Genomic DNA, 26,893 nt, shown 5'->3' with positions numbered 1-26,893 from the left:
AGTGGTGCGATCTTGGCTCACTGCAACCTCCACCTCCCGATGACCCAGACTTTGTACTCATGTTACAGCATTATAACTTCACTTTCTTTCACTAAGAAACACAGTCCTAACAGGGGAAGTATCCTTGATAACAATATTCCCACTCTTGAGACCTAGAGTATATTAATAGAAAGGGAGTGTATCTTTCTAATAAGAGGACGATTTAGAGACAAAATTTGTCATTTGAGGCCCTCTGGAGGAGATCCCAAATCATATTTTAGGATATCCAAGAATCAGGGTTTTGGGGTCTGTACATTAACATAATACTAAGTTGGTTTCTCTCAATGAGCCTGTGGGTTTTGGATTGTGACCCACGATTCTTACTGGAATCTAGAGAACAACTGGTTACTAAGTTCCAAATAATTTTCCTAAGCAAGAAAACTGCTATTATGATCCCACTGAGTTTTCCTGTATACATCATACTTTCTCTAAACTTGAATCATTTAATCTATGCATTTTTGGGCTGCACATGTCTTCAAATTATGGGTGATGATCATTTGCTATTCAATCATCATGCTCCGCACTGGAGACATGCCTTTAAATTTGGTTTTCTCTTCCTAGTAAGTACTATTTACAGTAGCCAAAAAGGGAAACAACCCAAATGTTGACCAACAAATGAATGGATAAACAAAATGTGGCACATACATACAATGGAATATTATTCAGTCTTAAAAATGAAGGAAAATTCTGACAAATGCTACAACATGGATGAACCTTAAAGGCATTATGCTAAGTGAAATGAGTCAGACAGAAAAGGACAAATGCTGCATGTTCCCACTTGTATGAGCTACCTAAAATAGTCAAATTCAGAAGGACAGAAAATACAATGGCAGTTTCCATGGGCCAAGGACAGGAGCGAATGGGGAGTTATTGTTTAATAGGTACCGAGTTTCTTTTTGGAATGTTAAAAATGTGCCAGAGATGGATCATGATGATGGTTTCACAACATTGTAAATTACTTAATACCACTGAATTGTATGCTTAAAAATGGTTTATAGCCAGGAGTGGTGCTGCACGCTGGTGATCCCAGCTACGTGGGAGACTGAGTCAGGAGAATCACTTGAACCCAGGAGGCAGAGGTTGCAGTGAGCTGACATTGTGCCACTGCACTCTAGTCTTGGTGACAGAGTGAGACTCTGTCTCAAAAAATTAAAATAATCCCGGGCATGGTGGCTCATGCCTGTAATCCCAGCACTTTGGGAAGCCGAGGTGGGCAGATCACCTAAGGTCAGGAGTTCGAGACCAGCCTGGCCAACATAGTGAAACCCCATCTCTACTAAAAAATATAAAAATTAGCTGGGCGTGGTGGTGGGCACCTGTAATCCCAGCTACTTGGGAGGCTGAGGCAGGAGAATCACTTGAACCTTGGAGGTGGAGGTTGTAGTGAGCTGAGATCACATCATTGCACTCCAGTCTGGGCAACAAGAGCAAAACTCCATCTCAAAAATAAAATAATAAAATAGCTTAAATGGTAAATGTTATGTTACATATATTTAACTATAATAAAACTTTTTCAAATTTAGTTTCCTCAAAACTTGGATTGCATTAAACTATCCTCACTGTATGTGCGAGATCATCTATAGAAAGTGGCTAGTGCTATTTTCGTATTTTTCCTCTAACAAATGTAGTTTAAGAACATGCCAATCTGATTTTGAATCACATAATCCGGTGGATGGGCATTGTTGGTGCAATATGCAATTGTCATGTCCCAGGCATCAATAATACCCACATTAAGATCCACAAAAATATCTCTTATGATAAGATTCTGAATATAGCCATGAAAGTCACTAAACATCTCTGCATTTTGATGTATCTCTCTGGTGTTTTCAGTTTTAAGTATCACCTTGGTCTCTGGGCTTCGCAAGAATAGACGTTCAATGGCCTTTTGAATATTGATGGCCCTACGGATGAAAATGTTGATGGGAAAAGGTCTGAAGTGTTGGCCAAGGGTAATGACAATGACTGTGTTTTTGTCTCCTGCTACCCGGTCAATTTCCCGTGGGATATAGTTTTCATCTTTCACTGAGAATAACTTTTTGGTAACAAATGGATGACCATGTTTTTTCCACTGAATCAAAATATGTCTTTCAACATCCAGAAGAACGTGTGTTTTAAAGATCCCAGCTCCATGATGATCAAAATATTTTAGGGCTAATGAAAGACAAATCAATAAATCTTTTAACAAAAGGAAAATGATACAACTTTAAACTGCACACAACATGTACAAAATTCTAACCAAGATCACTTCTAACTAAGCATTGTTGCCTATGTAGGCTGGATAATTTTACCAGGTGCATTACAATCTTAACAAAATCTTGAACTTTTTATGAGAATACATGAAGAGGAAGAAAAATATTAACATTTGTGAATGAAAATATAAAATTTAACTTTTTATTAAAAGCCCAAAGCCAAAAGTTAGGCAAATTTTAAAAAATAATAAAATAAATATTAGAAAAGAAAAGCAAATAATTCTAATTATTATTTCAAAACCCTCAAAAGTCAAATAGAATTTCAAAATATAAATTAAATACATACTTTTTACAGCTTTTTGTAAGTAGTAAATCCACTGACGCAGTGTTGAATCTCCCATGAGATAAATAAGTTTTCTTTCCAAGCAGTCATTTATATTTTGTGTTTCATTGAACTTGATCTGTTTACAAAATGCTGTAATCCACATTTTTTTCAAAGTATAACCACTGGGGAAAGGAGTCTTCATTCCAATCTGGCAGTTCTTTTTTATATTCTCGCTCTCTGGCAATACAAATTTCCAGACTAAGTAATTTTTATTACCACAAATTATTTTGGAAAAATGTTTCTCATTTTTGCCTTCCTTCTCCTCTTTTTCCTCCCCCTTTCTCTTCAGCGCTGTTTTGCCCTCCTCTCTTCCACAAATATTTATTTAGTAAGATCATGTTAAAAGGGTGAATTAAATAGTTTTTCTTGAATAGTTTTTCTTGGAGTGGGGATCTGTTGGCTCTCGTGAATTTGCAATGTCTCCCTGGGCTCCACCTTGTCCCCAGAGCCACTCTGCTGTGGAACAGTCAGCCAGAGTCAGGAGGAAATGTGGGGCCGTGAAATAGCAGGGTGCAGTGGCCCTGCCAAATATTACACCAATGACATTGGCCTCGCTGAATTTTAAATCTCATCTTCCTCAAACTACTTATCCAGGAAAAGAAGCTTGAACGTGTTTATGAAATGAGTGTCACACATTGTTTATTTTGTGTGTCCCAGAATCATCTTCTCTGGCTAATAATTTTTCTAAAATCCTTAAATCTTAATTGTTGTGTCTAGAACTGAATGTAATATTCTCAGTGTGATCTAACATAGAAAAAAGTAGGATCATGACCTCCCTTTTCTGAATGCTCTTCTATTAAAATAGCCTAAATTGTATTTACTGACTCCTATTGAGTTTTCCCCCAGGTAAGTGTCTGAGGTCACTTTTATATTCAACACTTAATATGCACATCTTCTTTGTCATTTACCTGCATTGTTGGGGTATGGGGTACATATTTAGGAACTTATATTTATTCGTATCGAATTACATCAGATTTGTAAGTGGCTCCAAAAATTACAGTCTGGTACTATCTTCCAAGAAACTGACTGACTTTACTAGAAATTACTGTTCAGGCAAGAGGGAAACAAAAGAGGTGCTATGAGCATTCAAGTTGCCTCAAGAATCTAAGAACTTTCTTCAGTGTAAAAGTTGGGTGTGAATGATAGTTGCCCTAGCAGAGAAGGGATCTGTCTTCTTCATAGATTGTGAGCTTTACATCTGGGTTCATGATTTATTTGTATTTATGTTCTCCACAGGGTTTAGCAAAGTTCTTTGTGTATAGTAGGTCCTCAGTAAACATTTGCTAAATGCATGAAAAAGGGGTAATGAGTAACTGTATACCCCGTTGATTGTTAAAATGGAAGTCCTTTGCTTTACTTTAATTTTGAAATTCACTTCATTTCCAGTATAGCACAAATATCACTTCTAGAGGGAAATGGTTTTGTGTTGACCACTAAAGTTCATGTGATTAAACTGAGAAAAAATTCACAGAAATTTCTAGTTCATAGAACTTAAAGTAAGATGGCTTGGCTAAATGAGAAATTAGAAACCGGCCGGGCGCGGTGGCTCAAGCCTGTAATCCCAGCACTTTGGGAGGCCGAGACGGGCGGATCACAAGGTCAGGAGATCGAGACCATCCTGGCTAACACGGTGAAACCCCGTCTCTACTAAAAAAAAAAATACAAAAAACTAGCCGGGCGAGGTGGCGGGCGCCTGTAGTCCCAGCTACACGGGAGGCTGAGGCAGGAGAATGGCGTAAACCCGGGAGGCAGAGCTTGCAGTGAGCCGAGATCCGGCCACTGCACTCCAGCCCGGGCTACAGAGCGAGACTCTGTCTCACAAAAAAAAAAAAAAAAAAAAAAAAAAAAAAGAAATTAGAAACCACCAAAGAAACATCCTAACTCTGAATCTGTGCAGCTCACCTGATTCATTTTTCACATGGCACCAGCACCTGATCATTGGCTCTGGAGGAATGAATCTCAAATTTAAATACAAATAGTCTGTACATTCTGAGATGGTGCCACTGAAGTTAACAGTTTCCCTAGCCTTTTATATCTGACTTGGGATGAAAATTGGTTTAAATCAATATGAAAATAATTTCCAAGAATAAAATCCCTTCTAAAACCCAAGGTGGTTGATGTAATTTGGCCCAGGAAATGAGAGATCAAATGGTTAATGTGGAATAAATATCTCTAAGTAAGCATGTCCTTTCCACAGATAAATTGTGATCATGGCAGGCAACAACACTCCAGACTTACTGTTACATGGTACGACCTCAACGGGGGTAAAGTTCTTCATCATTTCAACTCCTATGTTGGACCTGCAAGAAATGGGAAAATAAATTAGCTTAATATCTGCCAAATGCCTTTCCCCCCATTATTTTGATATATTTAAGATATCCTGGGAAAGTAAATGGGTCAGGATTCTGGAAAGCTGTTCCTCTGCTAATAGCAGGAAATCTGGAGATCCAGAAAAGTCACTCACCCTCCATATGCAATCCATCAAATCTATCTAACATCTATCTGTCTATCTATCTGTCTATCCTCCTTTTAATTTTACCTTCTAAATGGCTCTCTACCACAAACTACCCTCTCCACCTTTTCCACCTGTAGTAATTCAGGCCTTCATCAACCTTTTCGTAGGCCAGTGCTTCTCAAACTTGAGCTTGCATCAGAATTACCTGCAGTACCTATTACAACTCTGATTGCTGAGCCTCACACCCAGAATTTCTGTTTCAATAGTTATGGGGCAAATTTTCAAGAATTTGGATTTCTATAATAACAAGCTCTTGGGCAAACCCAAAGCCAATGGTCCAGTGACATTACTTTGAGAACCCTGTCCTAAATTATTATAATACTATCTTTCTGCCCTTTTGGTTTATCCCACCGAAATACAACCTCTATGCTACCTGTTTTATTCCCCTATGTAAAATGTTCCCATGACTTTCTGTCCTAACCTACAGGAAAAGCTCCCTAACTGGTATAAAAATCTCCTATGAGTGTCTACATTGTCAGCTTCATCTTCATCTACTCTTCATCTTTTTGAGTTCCCAGGAATCTATTTTTCATAGTCTGTTATCTCCCTCAGATAGGAATCAAGTCAATATTACTCACTATAATATTTCCAGTGCCCAGCACAGTGAGCTTCATCTTAATGATGCTACATTAAAATTAGGATTAAAACAATGTATTAACCATGTATCAGTCCCAACGACTATGTTGACTATGTCTGGCCAAACTGAATTCACTCTATCAGAATGAAAACCGTCTGGGGGAAGGTAGGCCCTTTCAGAGCCAGAGCCACAGAAACCTTCAAGAAGGATGGAGAAAGCACTTTCTAATATTGAGAAGAATTGCCTGAATCTCAGGAAATGAGTTTTTGGGTCAAGTGAAGATAATATCCCCTTCATCAAGAAGGCCAGAGGACTGAAGAGAGGTCAGAGTGGCTGGAGGTGATGGTTGCATGGAGTGGTGGAGTCATGGGAGACAGCACTATGGCCCATTGACTTTAGAATAAGAATGACTGGTTATCCTGTTCTGACTCTGTAATTCAACTGGATATGTGACTTTGGCCAACCTATTTAATATGCCTAAATTTCCTCATCTTTAAAATGAGCATAATAATAGTCACTCCAGAGTATATTACTGAGGATTAATGGTATAATATAAGGGAGGCATCTAACATAAAGGTTGACATATAGTAGGTGCTCAACAATCATTGCAATTATTATTACTGAGGATAATCATTGCAATTATTATTACTGACCTACTGAGGATCCCATCAGACTTATTTTTGGCACAAGATTAAGATTTGTCTCTAAGAAATTTGAACCTGACCAAACCTCTATTCTCCCATACCTATCTTAGGTAAGCCTGAGGATAACAAAAGAGATCAAGACCTGGCTACCTTGTAAATTTGGTTACCAAAGAAAACTTTGATGCTACATTAAAATTAGGATTAAAACCATGTATTAACGTTATAAAGGAATTCATTTTAATGCCTCCTGTTTTTGTAATTGTGTATGTGCATTAAATTTTAAGAAGGGGTCTATAATTAATTAGACCATAATATAAACTAACAGAATAGTGAACAACTGTGTTACCTATGTGATGTCTTCTCCTGTGGTAGCCCCTCATTTATTTTTTTATCACGATTATCCATAAAACTCTTAAATTAAAAAGAAAAAGACTTTTTTAATTTGAAGAAATAAATGTCCTAGGAAGTAACATTTCTGATTCTTCAGCCGGGGTTGGGAGAGAGAACCCAAGTTGGAAAATATATTTACAGTCATCCCTCAGTAGATGTGGGAGATTGGTTCCAGGACCCCCACTGCATCTACAAAAATCAGCATGTGCTCAAGTCCTGCATTCAGCCCCATGGAACCTAAGCATGTGAAAAGTCAGCTTTCCTTATGTGTAGGTTTTGCATCCTGTGAATGTTATATTTTTGATCCACATTTGGTTGAAAATTCTTTGAATACAGGTGGATTTGTGCAGTCCAAATCTGGGTTGTTCAAGAATTAATGGTACTATGTTACAAATGAAACAGGAACTGGCTTAGTCCCTGTGTTTGTGAGAAGGAAAGATGTCAAAGAACTGGGCTTGGGTCTAAGAAGGGGCCCTAGAGCTTAGCAATAGAATGGTCCATGAGACTTCTTGAATGTGTAATCAGCTGTTCCTTGCATATGCACTACATCACCCGTAAGGAGACTGAAATATCTATTTCCATGCAGCAGGGGAAAAAAACTTAATAGCTTGAATAGAGCAGGGCATCTGGGAAGGACTTATGTCCATTTGGAAATAAAGCAGGTTACTATCATGATTACTGTGATGAGCACAGCCCCCTTGAGAAGCCTGATTAGGACCCAAAATGTGTGCCAGTCTGCCAGACTAGGGACTTCGGATTTCCTGAGATACAGCCAGCAACTGAGCAAGAATGGTACCTCCAACCTGGGCTTTCAGTGAGGACTAACTCAAGAGGGATCCAGCTGTAGCCAAAAGGGAATATAGAGTCAGGCACACATAGAACATATAGAATATAGAAACTTAAGTCCACCCTTACACTTAAGACATAATTCTGAGACCTTCAAAACAGGAAGAACTTTATGTCTCCATGATCATTTTTCCTTTGCTTCATAAAAATTTATTTTAAAAATCCCAGCTTCTTTTAACTGAGCCAGAGGGGATGAAGAGATTTTTCCATACCTTGATCAGGAAAATGTAAAGAAGTGAAGGTGACGTAGGGGTGAAAGGGAGAGCCTGAAGTGATGTAGGGTCAGTTGTACCCAACTCTCTGTGTCATCATAATGCTTAAATTGGATTCGAATTTGAATTTCCAGGATATTGTGCTATCCTGGAAATTTGCCCTTCTGAACACATATCAGAAAACTAAAGCCTTTCTATGGCAGCAGCTCCCAAACTGGGGAACCAAAGTCTCTTTAAATGATCCATAAAATAAGTGGTCTGTGGCCAAATAAATTTGGGAAATGCTGTGTGCTCTATTCTTGCTTGAAGGGATCCATATTAAAGTTTCTGAGAAGTCCTGCCGCAAAGAAACCAACTTAACTTTAATTATTTCTCCAGATTGCATTATTTCACTTATTTTTTCATTCAACAAATAGTTATTCAGAACTTTCTCAGTGTCAGGCATTGTGCTGGGCCTGTGAGACAAAATACTGGCCCTGACTGACTTCCTGAGAGACGCAGATAGATGATTTCTAAGGCCCTGCCTACCTATCTCATCTTCTGTCTCCCTCACTTCCTGCATTCCAGCCTCACTGCACTCCACCCCCACCATGGTTCCTGGAACATTCCAACATGCTCTTGCCTCAGGTCCTATTCATTCTCTTGAAAATGCTATTTCCCGAAAATTGACATGGCTTACTCCCTCACTTCACTCAGGTTGCTGCTCAAGACAAGCCTTACCTGACACCATTTTAAAATAGCATCAACCATCACGTTTCAAACCCTTACTCTTATGACCTTCATAGTAAAGAGTTTTAATATTAAAAGAGCTTAAATTTCACCCTTAGAGCCGTGGGGTCATCTTAAAGCTTTTAAGGAGGAAATAGTAAAAGAAAAATCTGTTTATTTACTTTTTGTCCTTCTAGCCCACTAGAATGTTAATTCCCAACACCTAGGGCTGTGTCTGGAATACAGAAGGTGCTGACTACTTATAAACTGAAAGAATGGTCTAGGCATGATGGCTTATGCCTATAATTCCAGCACTTTGGGAAGATGAAGTGGGTGGATCACCTGAGGTGGGGAGTTCAAGACTAGCCTGGCCAACATGGTGAAACCCCGTCTCTACTAAAGATACAAAAATTAGCCAGGTGTGGTAACAGGTGCCTGTGGTCCCAGCTACTCTGGAGACTGAGGCAGGAGAATTGCTTGTACCCAGGAGGTGGAGGGTGCAGTGAGTTGAGATCGTGCCACTGCACTCCAGCCTGGGTGACAGAGCGAGACTCAGTCTCAAAAAAAAAAAAAAAAAGAATGAATGGTGAAAAGTAGTTAACACTTAATGCTCTGCAGAGCTTACAACTTAACAGAGGATATTAAAAATAAATTGGAAAATTAATAATGTAATAAGAATTATGTTGGGGAAGAACAAAATGCTAAGGAAGAGTATAGGACTAGAACTTCACTCAGGGAGATGGAAAGTTTCCTAGAGGAAATGATGTCTAAACCAAAGCCTGTGAAATGCCAGAGGTGAGAGGACATGGTCCATTTGTGAAATAAAAGGAGTCCCACTGACCGACAGAGAGCAAGGCAGCATCAAGGTGAGACAAGGGGCTGCCAAGGGAGAAAAGTCTTTGTAAACATATTAAAGAGTTTCAATTTCACCCTTAGTGTCATGGGGTCATCTTAAAACTTTTAAGGAGGAAATAGTAAAAGATATAACTGCGTTTCAAAAACATTAGTCTAGGTGCAGTGTGGAGAATAGATTGGAAGAAACAAGACTGAGGGCAGAGAAATCAGCTCTGGGGATTGTTGCATGATCTGAGGTATGATGGCAGATTATACAAGGATAGAGGCAATCGTGGTAGACAGAAATGGCTGGGTTCAGGAGATAATTGGGAGGTATAATGTATAGAACTTGATGATTCACTGGATGTAAGGGGTAAAGCTTGACTGAACAATGATATCATTCACCACTTTTTTATTGTACAGCATCTATTAATACTCTATAGGATGAGTATTCCTTGGAACACATTATAGAAAATACTGGTCTATAAAAAATTACTGAACCTGGAAGTACTGCAAACCATGGAGAACTATAGGTCTACATTAAGTGCTTCACTGATTATATTCCTGTCAGCAAATAGTTCTAGAGGTGACTTGTATGGATCCCTGTGAACACACTCCAAGCTGAACGGACTCTGAGGACCTAATTATAATTTAGTCAACATAATTGACATGATACAAAAGTTTGATTAGGCAAAACTACTAGGCAGAGTTTAGTCAAATACCTCATTTTGTCTATTATTGTATTTGGAAGCCTCTTTACCTGTGGAAAAGGCTCCATTCTTCCTTGCTAAGACAGGAAATATTTCTTGTCCTAGTGGTCACGTGGGTCAAGGACTCACAGGGCCTATGTTGAGGCCTCACACAGTAGAAGGCTTCATGGTCTCTGTCATCCATGTACTGGCACAGTTCAGCATTTGTGTTTAGGGTCAGGCCACATTCAGTGAAGACATTGGAAGTTCTATTGGCAAACAGGCCAATGAAGATGATCTTATCACATCCTTGGTTCCTTGCCCTCCAGAGGGCTGACACCCCTTCACTGGGGTGGATGAGCAGCAGAGACAGGGAGACCTGGCCCTCCCAGAACAAAGTGAAGCTGACCAGGTAGGTGCCGTTGTTGAAGTCAGTCACCTTTCCTGAAGCACCTGCCATTAGGGCTGGGGAGGACATCCTGGCCCTCAGGAAATCCCCACCATATTGCTTCCTGCGTCCCAAGTGGTCCCGCACTTCCAGAAGGATGTCCAGCTGATCCCCCCTGCAGTACGTATCTTGAGGGTTAAGGATGGTGGCTGTGCTGTGTGTGGCACTGGTGGTGGTGTTCACATGGGTGAATGGTCTGGGTGGGATCTGCTGGTCTAGTTTCTCCATAATGTCCTTTATTCTAAGTTCCGTCTCTTTTGGTGAAACTGCTGGACACAGTGGTGCTTCGGAGTGTGAAGATTTTTTGAAGATATTCCCTTGGTTCAGGGTAATATGGTTTTCCAAGCTGAACAAGAACTGAAATATTGAAAGGGAAAAGAAAATATCATCAGCAAATAATAGTGCTTGCTTTTCTATATAAATTACTATGGCTTATTTTACACCTTTCAGTGTGATAAATTAAATATCAAAAATCAATACTAACTGGTTTTCAGTTATGGAATCATCAGAATTGGTTTCCATGTAGTATGACTTCCTCTGCTGCCAGCAGATGGTTTTCTTTAGGAGTCACTGGCTTAAAAATTAACTAGATATAATCAATACATATCATTTCATGATTCAATTTTAGAGTTTTTCCTTTTGCTATCCCCTCGACTTTTCTTTTGAAAAATCATATTATCATTTTCTATATCGACAATGCAGACAACAGAGCACAATGTGGTACATGTTTCAGGTACACTGGGAAAGAATGTATATTCCACTGCTGTTGGAGGAAGTGTTTTATGAAGGTCAATCAGATTTAGTTGAAGGGTTGTGTTCTCTAGTTCTTCTACATTTTTACTGACTATATTAGTTTCATTGGGCTGACATCACAAAGCATCACAAATTTAGTGACTTAAAACAACATAAATTTATTCGCTCATAGTTCTGGAGGCCAGAAGTCTGAGATCAAGATGTCAACAGGGTTGGTTCCTTATGGAGGCTTTGCGGAGGAATATATTCCATACATCTCTCCTAACCCCTGGTGATTTCCAGTAATCCTTGGTGTTCCTTGGCTTGTAGATAGTTTACTTCAATCTCTGCCTCCATGTTTATGTAACCTTCCCCTCTGTGCCTGTTTTCCCCTTTTCTTCTCTTAAAAGGACATTTGTCACTGGATTTAGGATCCCCCTGAATCCAGGATGATCTCATCTTGAGCCCTTTCACTTACTTACATCATCAAAGAGTGTTTTTCTAAATATAGCAGCACTTTCTCATTCATGGTTTTAGTTACCCATGGTCAACCATGGTCCAAAAATAGATGGGTATAGTACAATAAGATATTTTGAGAGAGAGAAAGAGACAGAGAGAGAGAGAAACCATATTTATGTAACTTTTATTACAGTATGTTGTTATAATTATTCTAATATTAGTTACTTTTATTAATGTCTTACTGTGCCTAATTTATAAATTAAACTTCATCGTAGGTATCTATGTATAAGAAAAAGCAGCATTTACACTGTATAGGGTTTGGTGCTATCTGCAGTTTCAGGCATCCACTGGGGTCTTGGAATATATATTTAGTAGATTTAAAGAGGACTACTGTAGGTCATATTCAGGGGTTTCAAGTAGACACATTTTTAGGGGGCCATCATTCAACCTGCTCAACTGACTTTCTCTCTACATATTTCATCAATTACTAAGAACAATGTTAATGTTTTTGACTATGATTCCGAATCTTTCCTTTTCTTTTTATTGATATATGCTTTTCTTCAAATATTTTGTAGCTCTGCTATTAGATGTACACACATGTATTGCTTGTTACGTATTTGGGGTGAATTGTCACTTTTATCATTATATAGTGATCTTATTTATTCTTAGTAATTTTCCTGGTTCTGAAATCTACTTTGTCTGATATTAATAAATTCATGCAAGCATTATTTTGGTTAGGTTTTGCATGGTATATCTATTTTTGTCATTTTACTTTTAGCCTACCTATATCTTTATATTTAAAATGGATGTTAGCTTATGGTTGGTTTCTTTTCTTTTCTTTTTTTTTTTTTTTTTGGATATGGAGTCTCACTCTGTCATCTAGGCTGGATTGCAGTGGCATGATCACAGCTCACTGGATCTTTGATCTACCAGGCTTAGGTGATCCTCCCACCTCAGCTTCCCAGGTAGTGTGAGCCACCAGCATCTGGGTAAATTTTGTATTTTTTGTACAAAGTTTTTTGTAAATTTTGTATTTTCACCACGTTGTCCAGGCTGGTCTTAAACTCTTGGGCTCAAGGAATCTGCCAGTCTCAGTCTCCCAAAGTGCTAGGATTATAGATCTGAGCCACTGAGCCCCACCTAATTATTATTATTATTTCTTCTTCTTCTTCTTCTTCTTCTGCTGCTTCTTCTTCTTCTTCTTCTTCTTCTTCTTCTTCTTCTTCTTCTTCTTCTTCTTCTTCTTCTTCTTCTTCTTCCTCTTCTTCTTCTTCTTCTTCTTCTTCTTCTTCTTCTTCCTCTTCTTCTTCTTCTTCTTCTTCTTCTAATTCTTCTTCTTCTAATTCTTCTTCTTCTTCTTCTTCTTCTTCTTCTTCTTCTTCTTCTTCTTCTTTCTTCTTCCTCTTCCTCTTCTCCTTCTCCTCCTCCTCCTCCTCTTCCTCCTCCTCTTCCTCTTCCTCTTCTTCCTCTTCCCCTTCCCCTTCTCCTTCTCCTTCTTCTTCCTTCCTCTTCTTTCTCCTTCTCCTTCTCCTTCTTCTTCTTCTTTTAAATTGAGATGGAGTCTCACTCTGTCACCCAGGGGAGTGCAGTGGTGCAATCTCGGCTCACTGCAACCTCCACCTCCCGGGTTCAAGCAATTCTCTTGCCTCAGCCTCCTAAGTAGCTGGGATTACAGGTGTGCCCCACCACACCCGGCAATTTTTTTTTTTTTTTTTTTGTATTTTAGTAGAGACGTTCTTTCACCATGTTAGTCAGGCTGGTCTTGAATTTCTGACCTCGTGATCTGCCTGCCTTGGCCTCCCAAACTGCTGGGATTACAGGCATGAGCCACCGTGCCTGGCCGATTTCTTCTTTTTATACATTCTGACAGTCACTGTGTTTTCACTGATGTGTTTGGACTATTTATATTTAGTGTTCTTATTGATATGCTTTGATTTAAGTCTACCATTTTAATAATTGTTTTCTCTTGTTCTCTTTTTCTAATTCCAATGCCACTATTTTTAAATGTACCAGAACTCTCTGTTCTCCTTAACAAGGAGAACAAGGGGAACTAGGTTACTAGAGCCTAACCAAGTTGGGTTTTGCCAAAACCTGATCAACCTAGGGTAAGGAAAATACCCAAACCCAGCCCCCATCTGGCCTTCTTATTTCACCTAAGGATTGACGTGGGATTAGGAAAACGGGAAGCTGACAAGCACTTGTGAAGGTCACCATTTAAGGGCATAAGCTCACTAAAATACTGAGAATAAATCACAGTACTACAGAATGCTTCCCCTCCTGCACATCTTACAACCAACTCAATAGGAATTCTGTATAGAAACAGAAGATGATAGCGAAAAGCACTGCAAGTCTCAGACCCTATTTAAAAAGGGGTCCCTAGAAACACCCAAGGACGAAGTCTCTAGGAGAGACATAAAGATGGAAACTGGAGGAAATTGTAGCCTCTGAGACAATATCTACAGTAAACAGTAAACACAGCCTAACTCCTAACCACATAAACATAAAAGCTCACACTAAAGGCCTATCTCAGTTCCAGTTGACCAACTATGTCATATCCAGATTTTGATAAAAATTACAGGGCACACAAGAAGAAAAAAAAAATACAGTCTAAAGGGACAATGCAAGCATCAGAACCAAACTTAGTTATAATAGAGATTTTGAAATTATCAGACCGGAAATTTAAAATAACTATGATTGAGGTATTAATACTTAGGGCTCTAATAAAAAAAAAAATACACGACAAGTGGAAACAGATGGGTAATGCATGTAGAGATGTGGCAACTCTAAGAAACAATCAAAAGGAAATGCTGAAATAAAAAAAACACTGCATCAGAATAAAGAACATCTTTGATGATCTCATGAACAGACTGAACATAGTCATGTGAAAAATAAGAGAGCTTGAAGGTATGTCAACAGAAACTTCCCAAACTAAAAACAAGAGAAAAAGCATGAAGAAAGAACAGAATATCCAAGAACCGTGGGACAAACACAATAGGCATAAATACACATAATGGGAATACCAAAAGGAGAATAAAGAGAAATAAAGAGAAAGGAACAGAAGAAATATTTGAAGAAATAATGACTGAAATTTTTCCAAAACTAATAACAGAAACCAAGCCATAGATCCATTTTGAGCATTTAAAGACATTGTTTGGCCACTTGGCAGTGGTGACCACAGCAGGCATTTTGGGCTCAGGCCGGAGTTTACAGCATTTGCTCTGGAAAGGCAGAAGGGTACCCACAGTGAGAATTGAGTGGTGAATGCAGAGAGTTCCCCAGCAGTAGGCACTGGAATTAGTCTTTTTCCTGTCACAGGCCTGGAGCAGGAGGAGAGTTTCTGAAACCAGGGTTTCTCCTGGGTGGTGATGCTTATAGCCAGGGACAGCTTTGCAATCTGGAACCAGTCTGTGTGTGTCAATCCTGGTGTTCCAGCCTGCTCCCTTGGCCATTTAGGGGATAGTGCCCATCAGCTCCAAGAAGTAGAAGGGAGGCAGACCTCACTTTCCCTAGATCTAACCCTCAGCACTATCTGCCCCTAAGGGAAGGGGGAGCACAGCTCACCAAAGCCCCCCTTGGGCCAAAGAAAATGCAAGCATGGTACCAGCTGCTGAAGGTGGCATCACCAAAGCCCAGGAGTGCATGTGGAGAGGAGGTCATCGCTCACCCCCGCCTTTCTTCTCAGTGTACTGTTGTAGACTTAGCAGCAGCTCTTCCTATCAGGGCATGGGGAGCATGGACTGAAAGAGACAGCTTCCCCAGTGTCTCCACCACCACTGAAGGTGCATGTGTGCTAGGAGAGGGCGTGTTTCACACTTCCCAATTTGTCTCTGTCGCTGCCCCTAGCTTCCAGCTGTTACTCTTAAATGCCACACACTAAATTGCTGCTTGAATTACACCACCAAACAAAATTACATTGCTACAAAAAGCAATATCTGAGAAAGCCACTGCAACCTATCTGTAACCAATGAGCCCATAAAGAGCCTAGGCACCCTGAAAGCACCAAGAAACAAAGCCATTTTATCATACACAACATACACCATAGCCATACCCCCGAGAAAAAAACAAAAGAAAAAATCAGGAATCCCTATCCAAATGATAGCAAATTCAAAGGAAAGAAAAGAAGTGTCAACTTTCTCAGATGAGAAGGAACCAGTGTAAGAACTCTGGCAATACAAAAAACCAGGGCATTTCATCACCTCCAAAGGATGCCATTCACTCACAAACAATGTATATTAACTAGAATGAAATATCTAAAATGACAGGTATATAATTCAGCATGTGCACGGCAAGGAAACTAACCAAGATTCAAGAGAAATTTGAAGTTCAACACAAGGCGCCAGAAAAAATGATCCAAGATTTGGAAGATGACATAGCTGTACTAAGAAAGAACCAAACAGAACTTCTGGAATTAAAAAATTTACTAAAGGAATTTTAAAATACAGTTGGAAACCTTAACAAAAGACTAAGCAGAAGGAATTTTAGAGATCAAAGACCAGTTTTTTGAATGAACCACTCAGATAAAAATAAAAATGAAGAGACTCCGTCTCAAAAAAAAAATTAAAAATGAAAATAATTTTTAAAAATGAACAAAGCCTTTGAGAAATCATAATAATCATAATAATAACTGTTTAAAAACAGAAAAAGGCCTGGACTACATAGATTCACAGCTGAATTCTACCAGACGTACAAAGAAGAGTGGTACCAATCCTACTAAAACTATTCCAAAAAATCGAGGAGAAAGAACTCTTCTCTAACTCATTCTACAAAGCCAGTATCATTCTGATACCAAAATCTGGCAAAGACACAACACCAACAACAAACTTACAGGCCAATATTTCTGATGAATATAGATGCAAAACTCCTTGATAAAACACTAGCAAACTGAATTCAGCAGCACATCAAAAGTTGATTCACCACAATTAAGTGGGCTTTATTCCAGTGATGCAAGGATGGTTTAACATATGCAAATCAATAAATGTGATTCACCATGTAAACAGAATTAAAAACAAAAACTATATCATCATTTCAATAGATGTAGAAAAGGCATTCAATAAAAATGCAACATCCCTTTATGATAAAAACCTTCAACAAACTAGGCATCAAAGGAACACACCTCAGAATAATCATGGCTATCTGTGACAAACTCATAGCCAGTATCATAATGAACAGGCAAAAACTGAAAGCATTGTCCTTAAGAGCTGGAACAAGGATGTCCATTCTCACCACTCCTATTCAACATACTGGAAGTCCTAACCAGAGTAATCAGGCAGGAGAAAAACATAAAAAGCATCAAAATAGGAAAATAGGAAGTCAAATTATCTCTCTTCATTGATGATATTATTCTATACCTAGAAAACCTTAAAGATTATGCCAAAAGACTCCTAGACCTGATAAACAGGTCTTTAGCAAAGTCTCAGAATACAAAACTTACGTACAAAAATTAGGAGCATTTTTATAAACCAATAATGTTCAAGCTAAGAAAATATCAAGAATCCAATCCTATGTACAATAGCTACAAAAAATACCTAGGAATACATCTAACCAAGGAGGTGAAAGATCTCTACAAGGAGAACTACAAAACAATGATGAGAAAAATCATAGACAACACAAATGGAAAAACATCCCATGCTCATGGATTAGAAAAATCTATATCATTTAAATGTCCATACTGCCCAAAGCAATGTACAGATTCAATGCTATTCCAACATCAGTATTCACCAAATTAGAAAAAACTATTCTAAAATTCATATGGAACCAAAAGAGAGCCCAAATAGTCAAGGCAATCCTAAATGAAAAAGAATGCAGCTAGTGGCATCACATTGTTCAACTTTATACTTCACTACAAGGCTACAGTAAACAAAACACCATGGTACTGGTACAAAAACAGGCACATAGACTAATGGAACAGAATTGAGACCCCTGGAATAAAGCCACACACCTATAACCAACTAATATTCAATATAGTCAACAAAAATAAACACTGGGGAATTCAATAAACGGTGCAGGAAAACTGGTTAACCATGTGCAGAAGAATAAAACTGGACCTCCACCTCTTACCATATAGAAAAATTAACTCAAAATGGGTTAAAGACTTAAATATAAGACCTCAAACTACAAAAATCCTAGAAGAAAACTTGGGAAGTACTCTTCTAGACATTGGCCTAGGCAAAGAATTTATAGCTAAGCTCTCAAAAGCAAATGTAACAAAAACAAAAATTGATAATTGGGACAGAATTAAACTAAAGAACTTCTCCACAGCAAAACAATCAACAGAGCAAACAGACAAGCTACAGAATGGTAGAAGTTATTTACAAACAATGTATTCAACAAAGGACTACTGTCAAGAATCTATAAGGAGCATAAATCAACAGGAAAAACACATAGTCCCAGTAAAAAGGACACAAACAGATACTTCTCAAAAGAAGACATACAGTTGGCCAACAAACATAAAAAATGCTCAACATCACTAATCATCAAAGATATGCAAATCAAAACTCCAGAGAGATACCATCTCACACCAGTCAGAATGGCCACTATTAAACAGTCAAAAAATAACACATGTTGGCAGTGTTGCGGAGAAAAATAATTGCTTACACAATGTTGGTGGGACTGTAAATTAGTTCAGGTATTGTGAAAAGCAGTTTGAAGATTTCTCAAATAACTAAAAATATAATTGCCATTCAACCCAGCAATCTCATTACTGGGTATGTACCCAATGGAAAAGAAATTGTTCTACCAAAAAGACATTTGTACTTGTATGTTTATTGTAGTGCTAATCACAATAGCAAAGACATAGAATCAACCCAGGTGCCCATCAATGGTGGACTGAATAAAAAAATGTGGTACATATACACCATGGAATACTACACAGCCAAAACAAAGCACAAAATCATGTCCTTTGTAGCAATATGGATGCAGTTGGGGGCCATTATCCTAAATGAATTAACACAGAAACAGAAAACCAAATACCACATGTTCTCACTTATGAGTGAGAGTTAAACGTTGGGTATATATGGACCCAAGATGAGAACAATAAACACTGGGGATTCCAAAAGCAGGGAGGGAGGATGGTGAGGATTGAAAAACTACCTATTGAGTACTATGTTTGCTACTGGGCAATGGGAGCATTAGAAGCCTAAACCACATCATCATGCAATATAACCATATAAGAAACCTGCACATGTACTCCCTGAATCTAAAATTTTAAAAATTATAAAAGTATTTAGAAAAAAATAAATTATAGAGAAATCTCATGTGCCCTTTACTGAGTTTTTTTCAATGGTAACATCTTGCAAAACTAGTAAAATATTGCTACCAGCATATTGAAACTGATATAGTCGAGATACAGAACATTTCCTCTCCTTCATGTTGCTGTTTTTTTACCATGCTTACTTTTCCCTCACCCTCTCCCATTCCTTAATCTCTGGCAACCATGTATCTGTTATTTATTTCTATGATTTTTGTCATGTCATGAATATTATGTAGTAGAATTATGCAACATATGAGCCACAAATATGAGCAAGGAAAAACAAAAAGTTTTGTGCTAGACCCTTAAAATTAGGCACAGAAGGAGGAAAGTCTCTTTAAAATAGTAGTAGCAGGGCCAGGATCATCATTTAGTGCTCAATTTCATGTGAGGCCCAGTTGTTTCATTATTTAATAACCTGTTAAACACACACACACATATGCACACACTAGAATTGCCATAGACTAAATGCTTGCATCTCCCCAAAATTCATGTTGTAACCTAATCTCCAATGTTGCTATAGATAGAATATTTGTGGTTCCCCCAAATTTGTATGTTACAACTGAACTTTCAATGTGATGGTATTAAGAGATGGGACTTCTGGAGAGGTGATTAGATCATGGGGATGGAGCCCTCATTAATAAAGTTAGTGACTTTACAAAAAGGACCCCAGAGAGTTCCTTTGCCCATTCCACCATTTGAGTACATGTGAAAAGATACCCATCTATGAACAAGGAAGCAGGCCCTCATCAGACACCAAATATGTTGGTGCCTTGATCTTGGACTCTGCAGCTTCCAGAACTGTGAGCAGTAAATTTATATTGCTTGTAAGCCATTCCGTCAGTGGCATTCTTTTAGAACAGCTTGAATGGACTAAAACCAGGGTTTCACACACATATGCACACACATTTCAAATACATAGATATTTCAAAGATTTATATACATTAAGGGATATACATTTTTTCAGAAGACCCTAAGATATCTTGTTCTCCATGATATATCTGACCAACTGTCACCAATTACTACCTAATCCTCCTCTTCTCTGTCATTTTTTGACCAACTGGATTCTTTTACTCATTTACAGAAGATCATGAAGAACTTGACTCCTAGTCTTAATCACGAGAAGTCTTGACATCTTCCAGGTAGACTTCAATATCCCCGGAGGCAGTTCCTCCAATACCTAAATTTCTTTGCTCTTGAAGCTTCTTGGCTTTAGAGAACTGTAAGAGTAATCACTTAGCAATTCAACTTCCTGTCACACTGCCAAACATGTGTAATCACACTTTTTCTTTTCTACTTCCTACTTTCTTCTATTAGCCTTTTTCCATATGAATTAAAATGTATTCAAGTATCTCCCACATTACAAAAAGGAAATTTTTTTGAGCCTCTGATTCCCCCTTTAATTGCTATTCTAACCTTCATCAGTTCCTCACCTCTACCAATTAAGTTTCTCAAGGGTCCTCTTCCATCCCATGTGTACCTTCTCCACTAACACTAACTCCTCAGCCCAGTGCTTATTTTGTTTCTCAGGATTATATCACTAGCAACTTTTTCTTCTCACTTTATAGCTCATCCAAGGAAATGTCACAGACTACAATGACTTCAGCTGCCATTTGTATTCTGATGTTTCTTAAATCTGTTTTTCTAAGCCAGGTCTTTCCCAGCTTCAGATCTATATTTACAACATCTCCACTTGGTTGACCTAAAATGAACCAAACCTAGACTGTTCATACCTAAATCCATCTTTTGTCGTCCAACTATTTCTCCTACTCTGGTCAATACTTCAGTGAATTATATCACCAGCCATGCAGTTGTACAAACTTGGAATGTAACTCCTGGTTAAACTTGCCTCTTTACCTCCCATAGTCAATCACAATTACTGTCAATTATAGCCCAAATTCATTGACTTTTCTCTATCCTTATTGTTAATAGCTTATTTCAGGCCACCATTACCTCTCACCCAGATAACTGAACAGTCTTTCTTTATTTTGTTATTTACTAGTTATTTATTAAGTATCTACTATGTACCAGAGACTGTTCTAGGCACTTGTGATACCAATAAACACTTATAAGAATCTTTGACTCTTGGGAGGCCAGGGCGGGTGGATCATGAGGTCAAGAGATCAAGACCATCCTGGCCAACATGGTGAAACTCCATCTGTACTAAAAATGCAAAAATTAGCTGGGCATGGTGGCATGTGCCTGTAATCCCAGCTACTCAGGAGGCTGAAGCAGGAGAATCACTTGAACCCGGGAGGCGGAGGTTGCCGTGAGCCGAGGTTGCGTCACTGCACTCCAGCCTGGTGACAGAGTGAGACTCCATCTCAAAAAAAAAAAAAAAAACTTTGACTCTATAAATGTTACTATATACTAGATAAAGATAGACAATAATCAATGAACATAATAAATGAGTAAATCATATATTATTTTAGAAAGTGAAAAGTACTACTACAAAAAATAATTCAAACAAGAAAGAATTTTATGGTAAATTTAGTCCTAGAGTAAAATGATTGGTTGTTAAAGGAAAAGGGATGTTCAGGACAAATCAGAAAGTCCAAGCATGTCATGAACAGCCTGTGTAAGTGACAATAAGAGGATTTATTTTTTAAAACTTGAAAACTTTTAAATGATCTAGTTCTCTATGATTAAAGGGAAAATATGATGGTCTTTCTATAGATCAGGTTTGATGTTAAAAAAACCTCACTTATACACTAAAGAATAGAATTGATTAGAACAATGAAACTTTCTTAAGGGTTTATTCACCCTTAATAAATTATAAGATATTTTAATTTTTTAATTTTAACCCAAAGTTCAACTTTTATTGCATCTCACAGGTTTTGGTTTTCTCTCCCCTTTTAAAAGACATGAAATAGTAACACTACCCTTCAACTCATTTTCAGTTCATATAAGGTTCTATTTATTTATTTATTTATTTATTTTCCTGCTCGGGTTCTGTTTCTTTTGGCCTGATGCTAGCAATGTTTTCTTAAAGGTTTAAAGGAAATGTCTTCTTCCACCATAATATTCTATGCACTACAAAAGGTCTTTTCTTTTGCCTTTGGTAACTGGATAACAGATTTTAAGTTTTATCAAAATAATTCCTATGCCACTATTATTAAGTTTGGTTTGCTCAGGAAAAAATTGAGATTAAAAAAATTTTAATTAATGTTATTGCATCCTTGTATCTTCCTGTATGTGCTTTTAAAGTCCTTGTGACATTGAGTTACAGGGCTTTGACTTCTGGGTCTAAAAAGAACACTAAGTCCCACTAAACTTAAGCTCTGACAGCAATTAAATCTTCAGGCCTGGTAGAAGATGCCAATCAAAATTAACTGCATTCCTGAGACACAGGGCTAGAAATTAAAGCTATTCAACTCCTCAAGGCTCAGGGACTATCTTGGAAGAGGTGGGCATATGAGATTATAAGGGCCAATTTTAAAAGATAAAATAAGATCAGTTTCTCTATAAATTAATCATTAATGTCAAAGGCACACTGATGCAAGACCAGCATGTGGGTCCCTATGTCAGATTAACAAGGTTTTCTTGAAGCATTAACCTACTCCTTAATAAAGGTTATAAAGACTTATGGAAGTTATATCTTATGATCAGGATGATAATTTTATAGATTGTTTATAAAATTTTGGAAAATAAATTTAATTGGCTTCCTGCTGTTTTTATTAGGGCTTGTTGTTTGGAAAATTAAGTCTCCTCTCTCAAAGAATGAAGGTTTTGCTTTTTTAAAAAATCCTTGAGTTATCAGTTTGGTAAATGAATGATTTATTTTACAATGACCTGTGATCCTATTTTGTAATATCAAGTGTTTTAAACCTTTGATATTTGACAAACTTTCCAAATTCAAATTATAAATTATGTCTTTTTCTGACCTTATTAATCCTTTAAGATATTACTAATAGGTCCCCTAAAGTCCAAAAATGACATGTTTGTCTTATTTGGTATAAAAATTATACAGGAAGCATTGTCAAATATAAAATGGTGTTTAGTTTTCTTTGCACTGCATTTGTGTAAATATGTTATTAGTACGTATTCCAAAATTATGGGAAACTCCTATAATTCTGATATCACTTAATGTATGTTATCAGTAATAATTATAATTGCCATGTTAAAAAACATTCAGAGTAAGGGGAATGCTAAGAGGTGGGAGTGGAGATGTGTCTGGTGTTAAATCAAGAAGATGAAAAAAACTTGAAGGAAGTAAGAACTATGTGGAAGTTACATGGAAACCTGGAGAAAGGGAAGAAAAAGAAAACAGCCAGTGCAAGGATGTCTTGGACCAGGCCTAGTGAGTTTCTGTGCCCTTTATTTAAATGAGTCCAATAAAACACTGTGCCAAGGAGTTTGGGCCATACACATGCTGCATGAAGAGCCACTGAAGGTAGAGTACCATATTCAAATTTTCATTTTAGAAATAAATTTTCAGATTCTTGAACACAAAGATGATGTCCTGTATTTCTGTATCTTTAATTCCTAGACCAGTGCCTGACACACAATATACACTTAACAAATGTCTGTTGAATGAATGCTTAGAGCAGGCTGAGACTGGAGGCAGGGAAATTAATTGGAAAACTATTTCAACAATTTAGATGAGCAATGATAAAGTATTGGTCTAAAGAAAGACAATGTGGATGGAGAAAAAAGGACAGACTTGAGAGACATTTTGGAGGTAGGATTGATAAGACTTGATGGCTGATAGCTTGTGGAGGGAGTTTTCGCTTGATTGACTACACAGGCTATGGCAACAATTATTAAGACTGGAGAGATAAAAGTAGAGAATTTGTTTCTATTTGATTTTGTATGCTTGTTTTGTTTTTATTAGGGGATGATGGTGAGACAGATTATAAATTTGGTGTGTGTGTTTTTTGTGTTGGTAGTGCTAGTGGAAGACTTAGGTGGAGATATCCAATGAATAGTATATATTCAAGAGTGGGGCTGGGAAAAGGTTTCAGCCTTGGAAGGATATAGCAGAGATTCTCAAATGTTAGCATGCTTAAGAACAAGCTGAGGAGCTTGTTAATACTGAGATTACAGTAGTTCTGGAGTATGGCTCAGGAATCTGCATTTTACGCACAGGAATAAACACAGGTGTTCTGGGCAGAAGGCTCCCAGACCTCACTTTGTGAAACACTAATATTGGTAGTGGATAGGACCTGGGCAAATGAACTAAAAGGTACAAGCATAGAAGAGAAGAGGATCAGAGGAAGAAATCTAGAGAATACATATTTATAGAGAGGCCCCAGGAAAAGAAACCTCCTGCGCTGTGCTCTGAAGCCTTTTTTTTTTTTTTTTTTTTTTTTTTAACCAGTTCATATTACTGGCTGAATGCCCTAGACTGTGGCACTTCTTGTTTGAAGCTTGGAGGTAAGTCTGCATTAGACAAAGGTTAGAGAGACACTTTTAAAGGTAGCTGGGTTCAAATGTAAACGGGCCTCAAATGGCTAAACAAAGGAGTTTGTTCTTTATATTGTCATTGGTGAAAGCGTTTGATCAGGACCGGGAGATGATGAAAGCAGAATTTCTGAAAGATTATGTTTGTACTAAATGGTCGGGAAGAAAAGAAACTGGAAGCAAGGTGAGTTAAGAAAAACTTACAAAGGGAAGAGTCAAAAGACACTAAACTACTTAAAGAATAAGAAAACCCCTGTGAAAAAGGCAGAGGACTGAAACAGAAACTTAATTAGTTTGAAATCTCAGAGGCCAAGGGAGGAGGAGAGAATTTTGAGGCTGGATGTTTACAGTGCCAAGTAGTACGGAGATGGCACAAATCCATCTGCCATTTTCTAAAGAGAAACAATAATAATCTATACATTGCCATTTAAAATAGTAATAATAATGTATGCATTGCCAAAGGGATTTATGCTGAACAGTGAACCCCCGATCCACATTCTCCTGCTAAGATGATATGCCTTTAACTTATTTCTTGCCATGATAAAGTATGCATTGCCAAAGGGATTTATGCTGAACAGTGAACCCCCAATCCATGTTCTCCTGCTAAGATGATATGCCTTTAACTTTTATTTCTTGCCATGATAAAGTATGCATTGCCAAAGGGATTTATGCTGAACAGTGAACCCCCGATCCACGTTCTCCTGCTAAGATGATATGCCTTTAACTTTTATTTCTTGCCATGATAAAGGGGGTCATTCAAATGAAGTCACTGTGACCTTCTGTGAAATTCTTAAAAAGGAAGCTTCCTACCTTTGTGTGGTCTTTTGAAGCCAAGTAAATGACCCAGAAAATTAAGATAAATATCAACATCAGCAGTAATTTTCGAGCTATGGCATTTGGAAACAAAGTGAGTATCCTATAAGAGAGGACAGGAGAAATAATCACATTAAATCAAATAAGCACGACATAGCTCCATATACTTTGGTTCCTCTTCAGTAATTTCCAGAACAAGGTGATGTTATCCTGGATTTTCCAAAAGTTCCTTTATATCTTCTATTGTCAATCAGAAACAAAGTGTTTCCCTGAGATAGGGAACAAAAATCCCAGAAGGACTCTTGGTTTCTGATGCTCAGGTTAATTCTTTGGGTTTGGAGTCACATCACATACTGGAACCTGTTTTCTTGTTGAGGTCTCAGCATGGACAGCAAGGTTTTAGATTATTTACCAGAAAAAACAGTACCCCCACCCCCATCCTACCCCCGCCGTGTCCTCTAGTGAATCGTGGTCTCTAAATCTCTTTCTCTGATACACACACACACACAAGCACACACGTGTTGTCTAGTGTCCTCTCTCCCTGGTCTTATCTGCTTCCAAGAGCTTCATTATAAACCTCCCATTTACTATTTTAGGCAGCTTGTTGCCACCTCAGTTATCTCCTCAAGCCAATGCAGTTGATTAACACTGCCAAAAAGAGTAAAAGTTAGTCTTTAAAAAAGCTCAGTGTTGAGTGGTTAGAATTTTAGTGTTAGTTTTTAAAACCCAGAATGCCAAAAGTATGTGGCAAAGAGCTAAAGTATGGCAATCTTTACCGAACGTTTTTGACCAGGACCCACAGTAAAAAACCAGAACAAACAACCCCCTCTCCAAAAAAAAAAAAAACACATCATACCAAATCCCAATTTAGGACACATGAATGCATACACACAAACACACACACACACACACATCCCGCAAAAAACTCATAAAACAATACTTATCTACAATGCACTATGATTTTTTTCTAGTTACTGTTTTATTCCATTTAATTGTATTCTATTTTAAAAGTATTTTTACGTCCAAGTAAAATGATTTTACTATCCTCTAAAGGGTTGCATCACACCATCTGAAAAACACCAAATGGTCTATAGTTCTCCCCTCCCTTCCCTGACGTTAGCTTGCCAGTAAGAGTTGGAAAGTACCACACCTATGGATGAATATTTTCTCCATCATCTTCTCATGTTCTCACAGGAATTACAGTTGTCCAGAGACTCTCCTTGATTAAAGCAGTCTTTGCATTTATTTTAGGGTTGGAGTTTCCCTATGAGCTTCATTGATCAAAAGCTGAAATCCTATTTGTGGCCACAGCGTGCCAGCTGGAATCATACACCTCCTTTTCATGATCTGTTCCTGCCCAACCCACACCACAGAGCCAGAAGAAAAATGCCATGAGGAAGCTCTGAAGTTTGTTTTTAGAGACTGGACAACTAATTGCAGCACTGGGTCACCTCTGGTTGAGGTTTTACTTATTTATAGACAGAGTGCACTTCCCTTGCTCATGCCTTCGTATGGTTTCCACGTGGGATTAGTCACCTCCAAGGTAGCAGGAGGAGTAACTGAAAAATCAGAAAGAAGAAAAACAGAAGCCCCGAGTCCACAGTTCTTGAAGGCCTGAGAATTGATTCAGCTGGGTCCTCTCAATTTTTGGAGTGCTTTCTTTGTAAACTTTCTCTTGCTCTAAACCATTGCATACATCAAGCAGTCCAACAGTGACGATTTAAGTTAAATCTCAGGCCACAAGAGGAACAGCCACAGGTCTAA

General features: G+C 38.0%; 1 protein-coding gene across 1 annotated transcript; it reads right to left on the bottom strand.

Moving 5' to 3' along the window:
- Window positions 1-1,062: 1,062 nt before the first annotated feature.
- NXPE2 (neurexophilin and PC-esterase domain family member 2) lies at window positions 1,063-26,763 on the bottom strand. The gene is made up of 6 exons (XM_077964337.1): window positions 26,280-26,763; window positions 25,127-25,232; window positions 10,100-10,833; window positions 4,852-4,913; window positions 2,575-2,790; window positions 1,063-2,190 (listed from the first exon to the last, which is right to left on the bottom strand). The coding sequence occupies exons 1-6, from the start codon at window positions 26,303-26,305 to the stop codon at window positions 1,655-1,657; spliced, it is 1,680 nt and encodes a 559-aa protein (XP_077820463.1). The 5' UTR covers window positions 26,306-26,763; the 3' UTR covers window positions 1,063-1,654.
- Between the last annotated feature and the right edge of the window lie 130 nt (window positions 26,764-26,893).

This window comes from Macaca mulatta, chromosome 14, assembly GCF_049350105.2.
Source record: "Macaca mulatta isolate MMU2019108-1 chromosome 14, T2T-MMU8v2.0, whole genome shotgun sequence".
Lineage (NCBI taxonomy): Eukaryota > Metazoa > Chordata > Mammalia > Primates > Cercopithecidae > Macaca > Macaca mulatta.
This window is presented reverse-complemented; position numbering and strand designations above follow the sequence as displayed.

Bases quoted from the DNA above. Each gene is read 5' to 3' on its own strand.
- NXPE2 (XM_077964337.1), bottom strand. From the start codon at position 26,305: ATGATGGAGAAAATATTCATCCATAG. The intron at 4,914-10,099 runs GTAAAGAGGCTT...CATTTCTTGCAG, and splicing joins GAATGGAGCCTTTTCCACAG to GTCCAACATAGGAGTTGAAA. The intron at 2,191-2,574 runs GTATGTATTTAA...GTCTTTCATTAG, and splicing joins CTTACAAAAAGCTGTAAAAA to CCCTAAAATATTTTGATCAT.